Source organism: Accipiter gentilis, chromosome 8, assembly GCF_929443795.1.
Source record: "Accipiter gentilis chromosome 8, bAccGen1.1, whole genome shotgun sequence".
Lineage (NCBI taxonomy): Eukaryota > Metazoa > Chordata > Aves > Accipitriformes > Accipitridae > Astur > Astur gentilis.
The window spans coordinates 34,821,413-34,838,249 of record NC_064887.1 but is presented as its reverse complement, the minus strand read 5'-3'; the positions used below and the strand labels follow the sequence as shown (position 1 = coordinate 34,838,249).

The 16,837-nt window shown below is 57.4% G+C and overlaps 1 protein-coding gene across 1 annotated transcript in view; it reads right to left on the bottom strand.

Annotated features, from left to right (window-relative positions):
* Positions 1-8,753, bottom strand: part of CACNA1E (calcium voltage-gated channel subunit alpha1 E) — a 97,266-nt gene extending 88,513 nt beyond the window's left edge. Inside the window, exon 1 of the mRNA XM_049809146.1 lies at positions 8,487-8,753. Within this exon, the coding sequence (XP_049665103.1) occupies positions 8,487-8,752 (266 nt within the window). The 5' untranslated portion in view covers position 8,753. The remainder of the gene's footprint in view (positions 1-8,486) is intronic.
* Positions 8,754-16,837: the final 8,084 nt, after the last annotated feature.

Here is a 16,837-nt window from a genome sequence, read left to right as displayed (position 1 = left end):
CTCAAAACCTCCTTCCCGAGTTCCCAGGATATTAAACCAACAGCCTTTGCTGGGCTGTGAACTCTCTTGGGAGAGACATGCTGCTTGTGGTGAGAGCCCAGAAGACGGACACGAGTACGAAGGTAGACAGCCAGGCTCTGACCACGCTGGGCTTCATCTGGAAGAGGGTCTGGCATGGTCCCTGGCAGTGTCAGGGAGGCTGTCCCTGGCATGGCATGCTGGTGGCTGGAGCTGGCACATCCCTGCATGCCATGGCCCTGCTGCTTGCCTTCTCTCTTCCATCACGAAGCAGCAGGAGATGGGGTCGGGGCGGGGGGGGAGAGGTGTCACAGGCTATCTATCAGCGGCCCTGGTCCCAAAGCATCCCTGTGGGAGGGCCCATCTGCATGGCCCGAGGAGGATGAGGCGTCCCTAGCAGGTCCTGGGGATCTGACCTACATCAGCCCACCCTGTGCCCCGCATCGGCAAGGCAGATGTGCCCTGGGAACCGAGGGTCCCTTGCCAAGCACCTGGCGAGTAGCAGGGTGAGCCCAGACAGCGCTGGGAGCTGCAGAGCACCAGGGTGAGCATTTGCAACCCGACACGGATGGCTCCTGGGTCTGAGCTTCAGTTCAGGCAGGATGGAAACTCCCTACGGGGACATCCCAACTCAGCCATGCTTCAGCGAGACCCCAAGGAGTAGCAGCACCTTATCAGTCGGATCTGGTTGGACCCTTACAAGCATTCTAAATCCTACAGCCACATCGAGGGCTTACACACCCTTCTCCAGGAGCAGCCCCGTGCCAGAACAAGTGGCAGAAGATGCTGGCATCCGAGGACCTAAGTGAGCAGGGAGGGGAGGTGCATGAAAGGGCAGGCTGACGCCCAGGAAAGCACCCCAAACTCAGCTCCCTCCTGCCTTTTGATTCACAGGAGCTGCCAGGAGAGAGGTGGGGGTGTGGAGCTCCCTCCTCCTGCCTGGCCCACCGCCAAGCCCTGAAAACAAAGCACTTCCAAGCGACAGGATGGCCACATCTTTCAGACTTCCCATCCATCTTTACCACATCTTTGCAATAAAAGCCCTGTTGTCCTCAATAACAAAATGAGGTGAGATTCATCAGCAGGCAGCACACTCCTTCTCCACTCCCTCCATGCCAAAAACCCACAGCTATATTACTGTCGCCACTGGCATCAGTGGCCACCCTGGGAGGGGACTGCCACCTTCCCAAGGCTCGTGTCTGTGGAAAGGGGATGTGATCCCACCTGGAATGGATTTGCCCATAAAGAAATCATCCATGCTGCCGCCATCCCAAGCCAGCACGGGGATCAGCGGCCCCAGCTGAGCCCTTCCCCACCACACCAGGCTTCTCCAGACCCGGCAGCTTCAGGTTCACACCACTCAGGCCAGGAGGTGCCAAACACCCGTGCCATCACCCCCAGGAAAAGGGATGATATTCTCTTTTGCGGCCTTGCCTTTTGGCCACCGAAGCCGCCGACTACAGTGAGATGTTTTAAACCAGTGGCCCTGAGCCCATAGGCAAGAGAAGACATCCCAGTGCTGGCCACGAGCACGAGAAACTGGAAACCATGAAGTGACCTTGACGGCAGCAACCCCGGCAGCAGCGACCCCGTGCACGCTGCGGCACACGGGCAAGGTGGGAGCAGGGCCAGGCATCGGAGCCTGTCCCCAGGGAGCTGGCCAGGGGGGGCAGCCAAGGAGAGCCTGCGGGAGCTGGGATGTATTTAGCCCGGTAAGGAGAAGAGCCAGGAGAGATTTCAGCCAAGACATTTAAAAGGCCACTCAGTGAAATTAATGGTTGCTAAGTTAAAGGCAAACCAAAAGACAGACCGCTGCAGAGCTGCCTGCTGCGGGCTCGGACCTCAGTGCCAGCTGGGCACGAATCATGAGCAGCTCCCTGTGCTCAGCGGGAGGCCAGACCCCAAAAGTTTTCCTCTAAGGCTGAATACCCTGAGGCTGAAATCCTCTGAGGATTTCATTGCACGGCTCCCGCAAAAGCCACACACTTTCCGTCTTTCCCACCTCTGGCCGCACACTTCAGCTGATACACAGACCACGGCGCTTGGCCCCAAGCCACCACCCTATTTGGGGTCTTTTGTTTCATTTTCCTGAAAGTCTGCAAGCAATTAGCACAGGCTTAAAAGAAAACAGCGTGTTAGTAGGGCGGCGCAGCCAGCTCCCCAGGCGCTAGGCACATTTGCCTAGATGAGAAGTGTGGGAACGGCGCAGCAAGTCCGTCTGTCTGCCCCAGCACGGCTAACCCCGCTGAGCATCCTGCGCTCCTCCCCACCACGCCGGGCATTTAGCACTGCCTCCTCCTTCCTGCAGCCGCTAGTCCCACGGGGGAAACACCCAGGTGGGAAAACCCCAAATTTTCCAAAGCCAGCGGCATGGGAGCCCTGCCCGGCAGTGGCTGGGGGGGCTCGGGACCACCTCTAACAGCTCAGTTTGCCCCTATATTTCCTTGCTGGTTCCAACATGTGGCTTGACAGCGCAAGGACAATGCACATCTGTCACAGCCCCAGCACGGGACCGCGTGCCCACTCCACCTCCGGCGAGCGCATGGCATGTGGGTCAGCAGATATCGAGTCTAAGGGAAACAGGGCAATTGCTGCCCCAAGCAGTGACCTAAGCACGAGGTTGCTGCCAAAAGTGACTCTCCAAACCCTGCTGGCCCAGTTCTCTGAGGACCCAAGCCTGGATTTTTGCATCTGGAGCTGGGTGAGAGCGCCAAGGTACCAAACCCGTGGAAGCAAGCCCCATAGCTCCAGCTGTGCCACGTTTTGAGAGACCAAGGGTAAGAAAACCCTCCCCAAGGGACAGCGGAAACATCTGGCTGAACTGGGAGAAATTTTATCTACACACTTCACTTCTGCCAAGCAAGCATCCTCCCAGCTCAGGGCTGGAACCCACCGGACAAAGCATTATCACTCCTTTGTTTCCTCTCTCATTAGATGTCTAATTACACAACCTTCCAGCCACCCAAAATGCAGAGTAGCACTCGCCTCCCTCCAAGCCCAGTAATGAAAGTCCGTCTCCCTCCAGTCTTCTCCTCCTCCTTCGTCTGGCTTCTCCTGGACGATCATTAGGGAGCTGATAAAAATAGGTTTTCTTATTGATTTATCTCCTTTACCCAACGCTCTCTCCCCTACACCGTTGACTTGTTTCCTTAGCAACTCGGCCGATCCCAGTGCACGCCACACCTGCAGCTCCACGCTTCCCAGTGCATTTGAGGTGGGGAAGGTGCCCTCGGGCCATGTGGACCCCCCACCCCAAACGCCTGCCTCAGCCCACCTGGAGCAGGCACTGCGGGCTAACCCCATGCCTGGAGCTGGAGCTCCTTGGTGGGTCTGGCAGGAGCTGTCAGGGAGCACCAGTGAGATGTCCAGCCACCAGTGGATCCTTGCCTCCAGCTGTGACCCCCCTCTTCACATTGCTCCCCAACCCAGAACCAAAACCAGCCCACCCAGAACATCTATATTGCTAATACGGGGAGTGTGCCCACCTCCAAGCCCTGAAGATGGATTTATGGTGCTGATGGCACACTGATGCAACCTCCCCAAGCAGCTGGGTGTGAGATAAATCCCTTCGCGGATACGGGCAAGGGCCAGGACCTACGAAGAGCTCCCCTCCATCCCTTCACTTCGGTGACCGTGCCTTCTCCCCACTCCTGGGCAGGCAAGTGGGGAAGGAGCAGAAGAGCCAGAGGAGTGAGGCAACATGGGTATCTCTGAAGAGGCTCTTGGGGAAGCCTGCTTCAGAGAGAGCCAGCGAGAAGGGCAGGAACAATTTAACCCCTCACCCTGCCTGCATCACCTAGCCCAGCTCCAACATCTCCTAAAACTTAAGTCTCCATTTTCACCGCTCCCCAGGCTTCCCCCAGGACCTGCTGCATTGAGGGGCTTTCCCTGCTCCCCAGGCATCAATGCTGCCATCAATGAGCTTCAGTTCCTACATCTGTGGACTTAGTTCATCTTGCTGGTCCCAACTCCACCAGTACTGCCTGCCACCCCCAGACATGGTGTGACAGGAACAAAGACCTACCTCTTCAACATCCCCATCCTAGGATGCCCCAACACCCTCCTCTCAGCTCCATACCCCAGCAGAAAAGTGAGCACCTCCTCTCCAAGGCTCTTTTCCAAGAGAAACACAAAATGCCAAGTGGAACAAAGACCATGAGCGGTCCTAATTCAACTCTGGCATTCCCTAGCCCTACAGCACCTCCCTGGCTTGTCCCCGAGGACACAGGAGATCTCCCCCAGCAGATAAGGCTATCCAGTGCCCTCAAGCAGCTGCAGAGCCATGGTCCCTCAGGGCTGATCGCCATCCCTGCGTCCCACCACCCAGCGCTCCCAGCCCATCCATGCTTTGCTGGGGTCATCAGAAAGTGATGTCTGGAGAGACAAGGTGCCGACAGACCCCAAATCCTCCCACCACACGTTGAACATGAGCCAGCTCCTGCATGCCCGTTACGCACAGCAAAACAGGCTCAGGAAAGCAAGCGTGGGCTTGGGGTTGTGCTTGTGTCCCTGCACAGCTCGCAGGGAGCACCAGGCAAGGTGCTCAGCCTGCCTAAATCTCACTCCACAGACATGCCTCAACTGGGGAGACCCCACTCGCTATCTGCAGCCACAGATGTTGCTGCTTATGACTCCAAAACATGGTGGTCTGGTCTCCACCAGGGGCTAAACCGAAGGCAGTGCCAGCCAGGAACCGGTCAGGGCAGAGCTGCCCGCACTGCTGCTGCTCCCGTAGGGATGCGGGGTGCCTGCCTGCCACGTGCAAACAGCTCCGTGGAGAAGCGTCTCCTTCTCCCCCACCTCACCCTGCACTTAAAAACTAGAAATCGAATCTCTCTCCTCTCCTCCTCCTTTTTTTTTTTTTTTTTTTTTAAACAAAAAAGAACCACATCATGTGATTTTCCTGCCTTAACATCAGTTTTTTAACTTTGGTTGCCACAGCAACAGGATGCAACTTGGCGTCACCATGACAACAGCTGCCTCTTTAAATTCACCATCTGACAGGCAGCCTCGCTCTCCCCGGCTGTCAAAAAGATGGACCTGCCATTACACCTACTCGCCCCTCCCCAAGAAAAAAAAACATTTAAAAATCTGATGAATGAAGGGCACAGAAAACAGCCTTGAAGGAAAAAAAGAGATGTTCTTGGGTAGCACAAGGAGGCAGCTGCCCAAGGATGGCACAACATGGCACAGCTCTTCCCGCAGGGGGGCGAGACCCGCCAAAATCTTGGCCGGGCAAAAGCGAAGGTGCAGAAGATGCTTGCCCAGGTGGGTCATAACACTGCCAGGGTCTCCGAGGGGCAGCACCCACGCAGCATCAGAGATGCCTGGGTCAAAGTGGAAGTCATCACGAGCAAAACGGTTCAGACATACACGGGTGTGCATCCCACGGAGCAAAATCGCCATGCATGTTGAACCGGTGATGTGCACGAGGGCTTTACAGATACCCCAGCTGCTCTTGGCCAGCCCAACAACAGATTTGGTCCTCAAAGGGCCTGAGATAGAAGAAAGCCTCCGCTGTAGGGAACAGCAAGGTCCCCAGGAGAATGATGGACATCCCTCTCCCCTGCCAAACCAGGAGGACAGGTACAGCGGCCAGCGTGCTCCTGCAGCTGGAGACTGTCCTTGGGGACAGAGCCAGAGCCACGCAATGTCATCTGGCCTTTCTGGGGCAGGAGAGGGATGTTATCCAGGTCAAATGTGATTAAGCAGCTGAAGAACGAAGCAGATATAGATGAGCCACCACCCATCTCATGTGCTAACTGAATTGCAGCTTTCCAGGCAGCCAAACAAATGAAATCAGGGCTAAAGGCCTGGCCATCAGCAAGACAAGAGCAGGCAGGACGAGGCTGTGTTTCTGAAGGAGAAGAGGAGTAGATGTTCCTACAGCCAAAACAGCAGCTGCCTCACGTTTTGGGCAGGACCAGTAATAAGAGCAGCTCCAGCAGAGGTAAAGCACTGGGCTTTCCAGCAAGGAACTCAGCAAAGACTCGTCTCCTCATGGAGCTGTATCCCAATCCCAGTTTCTCATATTTCTCCTTCTTCCCCTCCATGCATCATCCCTATTTACACTGGGAAGCCAAACTGCAGAGGCTGCTGGTTATAATTATACAGTTACCCAGCAGATATACAGGCCTGAATCACCAGTTATTTTTAGCCCTATTACCTAGTCAACTGGAGCTGGATGAAGAAGAGCCTCCACTCCTCCCCACACTCCACCCCAGCCCCCTTGGCTTTCCTCAGTGCCCGCAGTGCTGGGACCAGCCCATCTCCCACCCGAGGCCAGCAGCTCTCATTGATTGTGGCCAAGATCCAATGTTCACCTCCCCAAACCACCCTCGCCTTCACCCAGGAGCGATGCCACAGGCTCCGGGCCAGGCAGCTGAGATGCTCACACATTTTCCCTGGCCGTACTGAAAGGCACCGGCTGCGTGTGCCAGGCTACAACTACAAGGATGGGAACAACTTGCCTGGCCAACCTCACCAAAGTCATCACCAAAAAGCCTTGTCCGTCCCCAAGCCCTCGAGAGCTCAAGCAGTGCGGAGGAGCTCTGGGGTGGATGAGTTTCTTAGAAAGAGATGGCAGCCAGGCAGGGGACAGCCAGGGATGCTCAGCTCCCGTGCCTGGAGCACACCCATTCCCAGCACTCACATGGGGATATGTCACTTACTTCTGAGAAAAAAAACATTATAAAATGAGCCCATCTCCCTCATGCATTGCAAATTCTAGGAAAGAATAATGCTGGGGAGTTTTTACCGTGCGGTGGTGAAGCTCTAGTCTCTAGGAGACAGCGGCTGCCTGGAGATGAGACATCACGCCGGCACGGGACCCCAGCCCACGCAGGGAGTGCCAGGCTAGCGGCAGCACCCCAGCTCCTTCTTGCTTTAAATGAAAGCCGAAGGGGCGAGGGCCCTCCCACACCATGCTGAAAAAGCACATGAATAATTTGGCATATTCTGGAAAAGCAGGCAGGCTGGCCTGGCCGCTGCCCTGCAGGGCTCCAAGCTGAGCTGCGGCGTCCCCATCCTCGCTACCGCACCGATGCTCCTGCAGCCACCCACCCAGCGGGCGCTGCCGGCAGAGGCAGATTTAGGGATACCACAGGGAAACAAGCCCCCCCGAGCTGCCCCTTCACCCCTAGGTCACCCCCCCCAAGTCTGGGGGCTTTGCAGCTCCCCAGCTAGGACCAGCTCCTGCCTGGCAGAGGCTCAACCTGATGTGCTGGAGCTGCAAAGGAACTATTCTCCCAGTGATGCTCAGCAGGGTGCATGACCTGTCCTGCGTCCTGCATCCCTGCATCTCGCCAGAGGGTTTCCCCAAGGTACCTGTTGCACCAGACCAAGGCGTTGCTGCTTGGCACCCGGGCAAGCTCTCCCGCGCCTGCCGGAGGAGCCGGCAAGTTAACCAACAAGTTGCAGGGACAGAAAGCAGCAGCGGCAAGAGCTGCATGTAATCACCACTGCAGAAAATGGCACGGGGAGGGTCCTAAAGCCGAAGCATGGCCACGCTGAAGTTTTCAGGCTTGGCTCCTCGGTGAGGGCAAAGCCCAGGAGGGGTCTTGGAGACAGCAGGGTGCTGAGCCCAGGTTGACGGGGAGCTGCATGCTGCGGTGCTGGGCACCAGCCACAGCACCCAGGGGCACCCACAGGGAGGGTGGGAAGGGAGAGAAGCTTGCAGGAGCGTATGAAAGGATGGAGAAGCAGGGTAAGGAGCAGGGGGATCTGCACCCTCCACCCAGCCCTAAGAAAGGGATCCCTGGGATAAACCATGGTCCCCTACGCCAGCCTGTAGGCACAGCCAGAGGTTTTCAGCATCTTCCCCTCTGCTGCAGGGAGGGGGCAGCCAGACTCCAGAGCCACTGGGGGGGGGGGGGGCCGGGGCTGCAGGGTAAGGATGGCTGTGCCCCTGCCGGATGTGATCAGCAGCAAAGAGGGCACAGGCAGGCAGGTGCAGGAGGGGACAAAGCCGCCACCCAACCGGGACTGAAGATTTGTGGGCTCCTGGGGGTCCGTCCCCAATGGGATAGGGTGGGATGGCTCCAGGTGGGGCGGGATGGCAAAACTCCAGCAAGACATCGAGGCACAGAGGAAAGGCCACGACGACCCCCCCCGCCCAGCCACATGCACGCAGAATGTCCTAAAGCATGCAGGGTTATACCAGGATCAGAGCCCCCCTCCTTGCCAGCATAGGGGGCTTCCAAATCAAAGCCTGAGGAGGGGCCGGGGCGGCTCCCCATGGGGAGAGGGGCTCAGCTCCCCGCCAGGCACCAAGCAGAGTACGGGAAGGGAAGCAGCAACAGGGAGAGGAGAGCATCCCCGGGGGACGGGGCACCCCTCTCCACACGCCAAAGGAGAGCAGAAGGCAGGCGCTTACCTGCCGGCTAGTGCCACACGCACGTGTCCTGGGAGGCTACCGAGGCAAATCCGGGGAGCAAGGGGGAGGCTCGCAGGGGGTGCAGAAAGGATATGGCCAGTCGATGAGCTTCTTGGCGTATTTCCTGACTATGTTCTCTTCCCCAAAGAGGAAGAGCGATCTGTTGACCGTGAAGCAGTTCTGCCGGACGGGGATGGGGTTGTACAAAGCCATAGTCCGGGCTCTCTGCGCTTTGGTTTGCTTGAAGGCTCCTGGGGTCCCTCCTGCAGGAGCAGAAGGTCCTTGCCGGCTCCGGTTCTGGTCAGAACCCCCGTCTCCAGAGCCCAGCCTGCCGGCCACTGCCTCCCCAAAGCGAGCCATCCTGGAAGAAAACACACAGGTGAGCCGAAGCAGCCCCACCAAGGCAGGGAGGGGGGGGGGGGGTAGGAGAAGAGGGAGGGGGGGTTGCAGGGCGCAGTCCCAACCACAGCCCCCTCCTCCTCTCCGGGTGATGCTCAGCTCCGTCTTTCCTCCATCCCTCCGGGGGAGCAGGGACCCGCGTGGGGAAGGAGAGGTGACAACGCGCGGCACCGGCTCAGCGCCTCTGGCGCGGCAGGGTGGGCAGCTGGCTGCTGCCGGCACCCACCCCCCCCCCCCTCCCAAAAAAAAAATAAAAACCGGCCACACGGACAGCGGGGAGGGCAGGGAGCCGTCCTTCGTGCTCGGCAGAGGCCGCAGCAGCTAGATCCCTAAGCACCTTTCCGCCACGAAGCAAGGGGTTAAACCCAGCCACATCCTTCCCACCGCTCTGCCTGCAAGCCCAAACAAGCCCCTTTTAACCCCCCCTCCCCAAACAAGGCGAGCCCGGGGACCGCCTGCCGGCAGAGATCAGGCAGGGAAAAGCCTGGGATCCAAATCCTTCCATCCACCCCGCCGCAAAGGAAGACGCAATTTGGTACAGCACCCAGCGCGGCGGAGGGGAAGCCGGGGGAACAGGTTGCAGCCGTGGTCCAGCCTAGTTAAAGCCAAGTGTCCGACTCCCTCCTCCCGACTCCATCTTCAGCAGCCTGCGGGAGTCCGGCCACCCATCCGCTGCTGGCTCCCCGGGGCAGCGGGCAGAGGCTCCCCCCCCGCCCCCCCAAAAAGCGGGCACCTGCGGCGGCAGGGATGCTCAGCCCTTCGCTGCCAGGGCAGGAGCGCGCAAGGCAGCGCCGGCTTCCCGCAGGAGCCGGGGCCACAAAATTAAAGGCTGCCGCGCCTCTGCAGCTCGGGGACAGCTTGCTTTAATGAAGTCAGTGGCAACACACACGCACACGAGCGCGCACACACGCCCGGCTCGCTCCCTCGCTCCATCCAGTGCATTCTTTTGGCAAGCACGGGAGCTGCCGCAAAGGAAAATCAGAGGCGAGGGGAGGGTCTGAAGGGAACAAAGACAACGGGGGAGCCCCCACCCTGCAAGAAGCTTCCCCCCCCACCCCCCACCCCACCCCGCTCCGGCTGCGGAGGGCTTTCCAGCACATGGGTGCTCCTAGGTGAGTGGCTAAATTGGGGGGGAGGGGGGCTCTGCCCACCCCCTGCCTGCAGGGGAGGCGAGAGGCTCACCCCACCTCAGCCCGCACCGAGCATCTCTCCAGCCACATGCACCGGTCTCCCCATCCCTGCGAAACTTCGAGGCTCCTGGCTCCCCGCCGGAGCCGCCCCGATGCCAGCGGCTGCCGGGGAGAGCCCTTCTGCTCACTCGCATACAGATCAGCTTCCTTAGCATCCCCCCACCCCGCCTCGGTATTTTTCTTTTTGACACTTGATGTTGGCCAGAAGAAGCAGCAGCTCATGGGAGAGGCGCAAACAACCCGGGCTCCGACCCCACTCCCCTCCCCAGCCACCCCACTGCCCTCCGCGGCCTGGGGGCTGGGGACATTGCTGGTGCTGCACCCTCACCTCTGCAGCCGTGCGGGTGCCAATGTCGCCCAGGATGCTCAGGGTCCTCTGGGCTGTGCCCTGGTGCAGGGGCTGCCTGCCCACCCACCTTTGGGGAACCCACCTTACCCTCCTGACACACGGAGGGGACTCATGGCTCCCCAGGGATGTCCCCAGTGTCCTCCCTACCCAACAGGCAGGGCACCAGCCTCACTGCTCGGCACACCCTGCAAGCTGTTCACACGCAGGATCCCCCACCCCTCCCATTCAACCCCACGTCTGAAGGGTTCCCCAGGGCCTTCGGCACTCATTACCTGCCCTTCCTGCAGGAAGAGCACCCACAGCTCCAGCCGGCATCACAAGACACCCCACGTCCTCATGATCCTCTTCCCCCGTCCACCCCACCACCAGCAACCTGCTCGGCAAACACAGCGGCTGCTGGCCCTGCCCCCCACATTTGCTGCGGGGCAGCCGGGAATGCTTGGGGCAGCTCAAAAAAAAAAAAAAAAAAAAAAAAAGGGAAATTAAAAAACATCAAGCCCTTAATCACACAAATCATCAACTCATTTGGGCAAAGGCTGCTCCCTCCATGCAGCCTGGCAGCACCTCACCATGGACTTCCCCACCTTGCAGGCATTACTGTGACCGAACGGCCACAGGGCTGGCTTTTTGGCCCAGGCTCTCACAGGTGCATTGCCAGGAGCCCTTGAGGTGCCTGGGCAGGGAAGAGGAAGGATCAGACCCTCCTCGGCAAGATAATAGAGGAGTGTTTGCAAAAAAGGTTGTGGGTTCATTGCCCCAATTTCAGCCAGGCTCCGAGAGCCCACCAGCTCACCACTATGCCCATCTACTGCATCCCTACTTGATTTTGCTCCTCCAATTAGCCTTATAGCAGAGGCGAGTGTAATTGGGGGGGGTTCAGCAAGCCCCCCAGCTATGTCACCACCACACTACAGCACACAGTGGAGCAGGGGTGGGCCGATCCCTCCCAAAATGCTTCCCAGGTCACCAGCTGGCCCCGGCACAAGCCAGAGTGACCCTGGGCTTTCATTCCACTAAAGACAGGCAGTGAGGAGGCCACACCAGCTACTAATTACAGTCCCTTCGATTCATTCCGGGCAAGACACTACCCTAAACGAATCAATTACGATTTGTGGCTCATCCCCTTTGCCTCCTCTTCCTCCTCCTCCCCACCACCAGCGCAGCATCAGGAGCTATGCCACTCTTCCCACCTTTCAACCCCTTAAGCCTCTGTTAATTAAGCCCAAGGCTGGGCCGATTGCCAGGAGCAGATCCTCAGCCCTGCAGAGCTCCTGCCTTGGCTCCCCCCTGACGCCCCCCAGCCCTCTCCCATCCCCCTGAGCCTGCAGACAATCTTCCCCCCAGCCTAAATGCTCGGGCTCTGGCTGGTACCCGGAGGCTGAGGAGGACGGGGAAGGCTGGACCCACCCTCCCCTGCATCCCCTGCCCAGCTCAGAAACACCAGGCCTGCCTTACTGCTCGGTGCAAGGGGCCGAGGAGGAGGAAGGCAGCGTTCCTCCTATGCCCTCAAAGCAGGGATGCACACCTTACCTGGACACTTCTGCTGGGGCAGCAGGCTATCCCCCGCACCCGGGGGTTCACTCTCGGCTCTACTCTACATTCAGCGCTGCAGAGCAGAGCACAGGATGACCCCGCTGGGAGCCTGTCTCCTGCTCAGACAGTGCTAAAGGATGGGATATTTATGAGAAAGCAGCTCCTTAAGAGAAGATTGAAAGCAAAAAAAAAAAAAAAAACCAAACTTAAAAAAAAAAAAAAAAAAAAAGACCCTGGCTATGCCAAGAGATGCAGGCTCGGTTTCCAAGGATGTTTATTGCCGTTCTTGTCTTGACCCTCACCCCAGCACGCTGGGATCTGTGAGTCAGGGAGAAGCCTGGCTGATGCCCGCATGATTCAACATGGCACAGAGCTTCAGAGCCAGCTCTGCGGGGTTGTTCGGGGTTTTTTTTTAATGAATGAAGGAAGTCCAAGAAGACAGGGCAACAGCGAGTGCTGGGACAGGAAGGCACTTAGGATGCGCTGGGTTTTGCAAAAACAGGCTAACCCCCCTCCTCCCGCTGATAGTGCCAGCCGAGCCTCCTCCTTGCCTCCCCGCCCTGCCACTACCCCCGACCGGCGCGGCATCACCGGAGCCACCGGGCTACCCCTTCCCAGGGGAGGACCGAGCCCCCCCCAGCACCACCGCCACCTCCACCGCAGGGACGGAGCCGGGACCCGGGGCTGCCGCCGCTCCGGCATTGCCATCTAGCGGCTGCTGCCCCCTCCCTGCAGCCATCATCCCTCCCTCCGCCGCCCCCGCCGCTCATCCCAGCCTCCGGCAGCAAGCAACGGGGTTTGGCTTTGCTTCGCAGTCGGGGGGATCCAAACCGAGCCCCCCCCCCCCCCCTTTGCCTGAGCTTCCCGCGGGGTTCTTTGAAGCAGATGCAAAGCCCCCCCCCCCCCCCCGCCCCGTGCAGTTATTGCATCCCATCGCACAGCTCTCCTGCCACTGGAGCAGTCTCCGGCTCACCCCAGGCAACCCAAAAATCCACCTATGCATTGCCGGGTACAGGCGATATTCTTAAAAGCATCCTCTGCCGAGGCCCGGGTTGCTCAGAAAGCCGGAGGCTGCTCCGCAGCTCAGGGACAGCATCGCGCAGGGGACAGATCCCGACCCCAGCCCAGGCAGGATCTGGAGAGGGGGGACAGGCTCTCCTTCCATGACTGATATTCCCAGGAGCTCTGACGGGCTGCCACTCATCTTAGAAAGTGGTTTTTGGCATCCTGATTTGATTTTCTTTTTTAAATAAGGCTTTAGCCATGCTGAGAGGGGAAGAAAAATAGGATCAAATGAGAATCATCCACGGTGCTCTGGCCAAATTTCAAACTGGGACTGGGTAGCTGTGACTCAGAAGCATGTTTATAACCATGCAGGAAGGGAAGATTTATTTTTTTTTTCCAGGAACAAATTCATTACCTGCTGGATTATGAAGAGATGTTTTCCCCGTTTGCATAGGGGAAGCCCTGCCAAGCCAAGCACCTCCGCAGCAGGGAGACAGTCCCTGGGCTGGTGCAGCCCACCCATGGACACCCGGGATGTGGGTAGAGAAGGTCCAAGCAGCTCCAGGACGGCATCTCCAGAGAAGGGTACCACACCAGTCTCTGCCTGATGTTCATCTGCGCAGATGTTAGCAGCTGTGGCACGGGCCATGACAGCCCTATTGGCATCTCTCCTGCCAACAAAGTCCCAGGCCAGGCACAACAGCCTCGGCTACACTGCAGAGACTCTGCACTGCCTTGCAGCAAGTGTTTCCTCTTTGCTGTCTTGTTCACTTTTTGGTAACAACCTTGCCCGAATCATGGTGCTCCCCACGAGCTGTCCACCTCACCGGGACGTGCCTTCCCCAGCACTAAAACCAGAGAGGAGCAGCACCTTCTTGCAAAACTGCCTGGATGCGTTCCCAACACAGACCCAAAGGGCTGACTTCTCAGGGTCAGCACCGTAATTTATTCACTGAGAAATTATACGGCTGGAAGACTAGCGAAAGCCAGCAAATTTCACACTGAGCTATAAACTATGCGCCTAGATTTAAGCAACTGCCACTACTCTGCCAAACTCTTCCCAGTCATTCGACTGAAGCAGCCACACCAGGTGTCACACAGCAGCGGCAGCAGAAAAGCTTTAAACTGCTTTAAGTTGAAAGTGTAATTTGCTGCACACTGCCATAAAACATACCTGTATTCACAAATACTGCTGGTTTTAATTACCAAGACCCACGAGTCCAACATCCAGTCTTGGCATCTTTAAAATCAATGAGGTATCAGTCTTGTAAAGCTTTCTTTCCTAGGATGGAGGAATAAATCTCTAGAAATGGGGATTTTTGCTGCTATATCTCCCTCCAACAAGCTCTCGCAAGTGGGAGTGCATCCTAGCTGCTCTCACCCAGCCTTTCCCAAGACGCAAGCAGCAGCACACCTTGCATTCCCACCCCAGAGGTCCCTTTTCCTAACCTCTCTGCAAGCGTTTGCCTAAGGAAATCCAGCCCAGGGCATCTTGGGCCTCATTTTTTAAAATACCTGCCAGTTCTCAGCAAAATGCCCCACAAACATGAGTGTAGTAGCCAGCTGGTCCCACTCAAGGTTCTCAAACCCAGGACATCCCACCATGCCCCAGCGGCACCCAGCAGCCCCCACCTTCTCTAGAGGTGAGATGCTGGAGCTGATTACACCCATTAGCCATGTTTTTTCAGGAAGCTCTGAGCAGAGCCTGGAGGAAAACCCATGAGCCTCCATCCCTTTTACTCCTCCCCTCGCCGCACACGCATGCAGATGCTTCCCAGTGGCTGATCTGTTATGACATCCATCTGTGTGAGCAAAGGAGAGACATGCTAAAGGTGTCTCCACAAGTCAGACGGGATGTCAGAACAAGGATCAGGTGCTGTGTGAATAATCTGCTGCTTGTACTCTCCCCAAGCACTCTTTGGTGCAGGCCAGGTGTGCCAAGATGCTGAGATGCTGGAGCCCAGCACCAGGCCCTGCTTGGGTGGCCTGAGCCCCTGGGCTCGCCACCACCCGCAGCGCCCTGGGAGCACAAGCACCCCAAGCTAAACTCTTCGTGTACCTTTTGAAGCCACCAGAAGTGCTCAAATGCACCACAGAGCCCTGAAGTCAGATGTTCCCCCACACTGCATCGCCGTGGGATCGGAGCAGCTTGTACAACAGAGCTACCGATAAAACAGAAGGATGCTGTGTCTTGAACCAGAGGGGGATTCAGTGACCAAACAGTCACAGGCTGGAAGTGCTGGGAGAGGTTTAAAGGACAGCCAAGAAACCTCTGGTCCTGTGCATTTATAGGGATGCCACAGAGCTGTGCATCCAGCCCTGCAAAACACATGGGAATTGGGTTTGGTTCTTGGTCTCACTCTGCCACCAAGAAGCTCAGTGCCTGCACTTACCCACCTCCCCACAGGCTGCTCAGGTCTTTGTACTCTCCAAAAAGCCCAAACCAAAACCATCACCACGTTTGCAGCTGCATATGCCACCCAACAAGTACAAGGGGTTTGCTGGCAGTTGAGGCGGAGGCAGGTGAGACCCTGTCCTCCCCCAGACCACCACAGCCAAGGGACAGCATCGCTTTGCCCTGGCGCTGGCCACAGCGATGCCGTGCAGGAGGGAAGCATCCCCTGGCCTGCCGCTGCCTGCTTTCTTATTTCCTACCGAAACACCCCATGCTGAGTGTTTCCTACAACGGCAGTGCTCCGTGTGCTAACTCTCTCTGCCTTAGGCTGGGAGGCTTCGTGGCTCAGTTGAAGAGGCCTGAAATAATCACCCATTAATAAATTGCCTGGAGTGCCCTGCTGCTTTATTTAGCCTTGTGAGTCGGGCTCTAATTAGCATTTGCAGCCGCATCCTGGCTGCTCCGGGCAGGCGTGCAGCAATCCCACCTCCCAGAGAACAGCTATCTGCCTCCCCCTGCTTTTCCATCAGATTAAAGCGAATTTCCATCCCCGCTTCCAACCCCCAAATCCCTCTGCACAACCTCTCCCCTTGGCTGAGCTGCAGAGCGTCCCAGTCCCGCACTAACCGAGCTGGCAGCAGGTGAGATATAACCTCTCTATCCTCCTCCATCTCACATGGGTCCAGATGGGGGCATTGCACTTCCAGAGAGGCTGACTCGAGAGGATCCAATGGAAAAAAATAGGGATATTTGAGAATGACCCTGCTGAAAAGATTGAGGCTGGGTAGCAGGTATAAGAGAAGGCCAAGGAGAGGAGGGAGGGAGGGAGGGAAGGAGCACAGACCCAGGGGCTATTCCTCTTCTTGCCACCAAAGCCCTGCAAGCGCGGGGCTCGAGGGGGCAGATCCGAGCTGCCAAGCTTTATGCATGCGTGGGAACAAGGAGACTGAACTCAGAAAAGACATCCCCGGGGCCAGCCGTAGACAGTCAAGAGGAGAAAGTATATTTCTAGCCTGCCAAAGGGTTGGAGAGGGATTTTTTTTTAAAAGCATGTTTTCAACATCTGCATTACCTGAAGCAGAAGAAATCCCTCACTTTCTCCATCAGCATCCTCACGACCCCTCTGGAGCAGCAGCGTCAGTACCTGCCAAAGCCAGCAGGAGATTTTCTCCTCCCTTAGACCTCCTCTTTGCTCCCACAAAAGGCAGGTCCATGCCCGAGGACCATCCTGTGTTTTCTCTGATCCTTTGCCTGCCCTGCAAGGCTCAAGTCAAACAAACACAGCAACCACGGTACCAGCGAGCGGGATGATGGAGGAGCCTCCTGTCTTTGGGCTGCAAATGCCCCTGGCAATAAAAAGAAAGCTGGACCAGAAACCCACCAGTTCCATCCCCAATCTAATGAAGCCAAACTCACAGGCTCAGCTTTCTCAGAAGCAACCTGCTAGCAAACAGGGTGGCTTCAATAAAAATTACATTGTCAGGACAAGAGCCAGGAGAAGATGGAGCTGTTGAAAAATTCTTCCAGCAAGTCTGAACTTACGCTGAGCAGCTGATGCTCAAGACAGCCAAAGA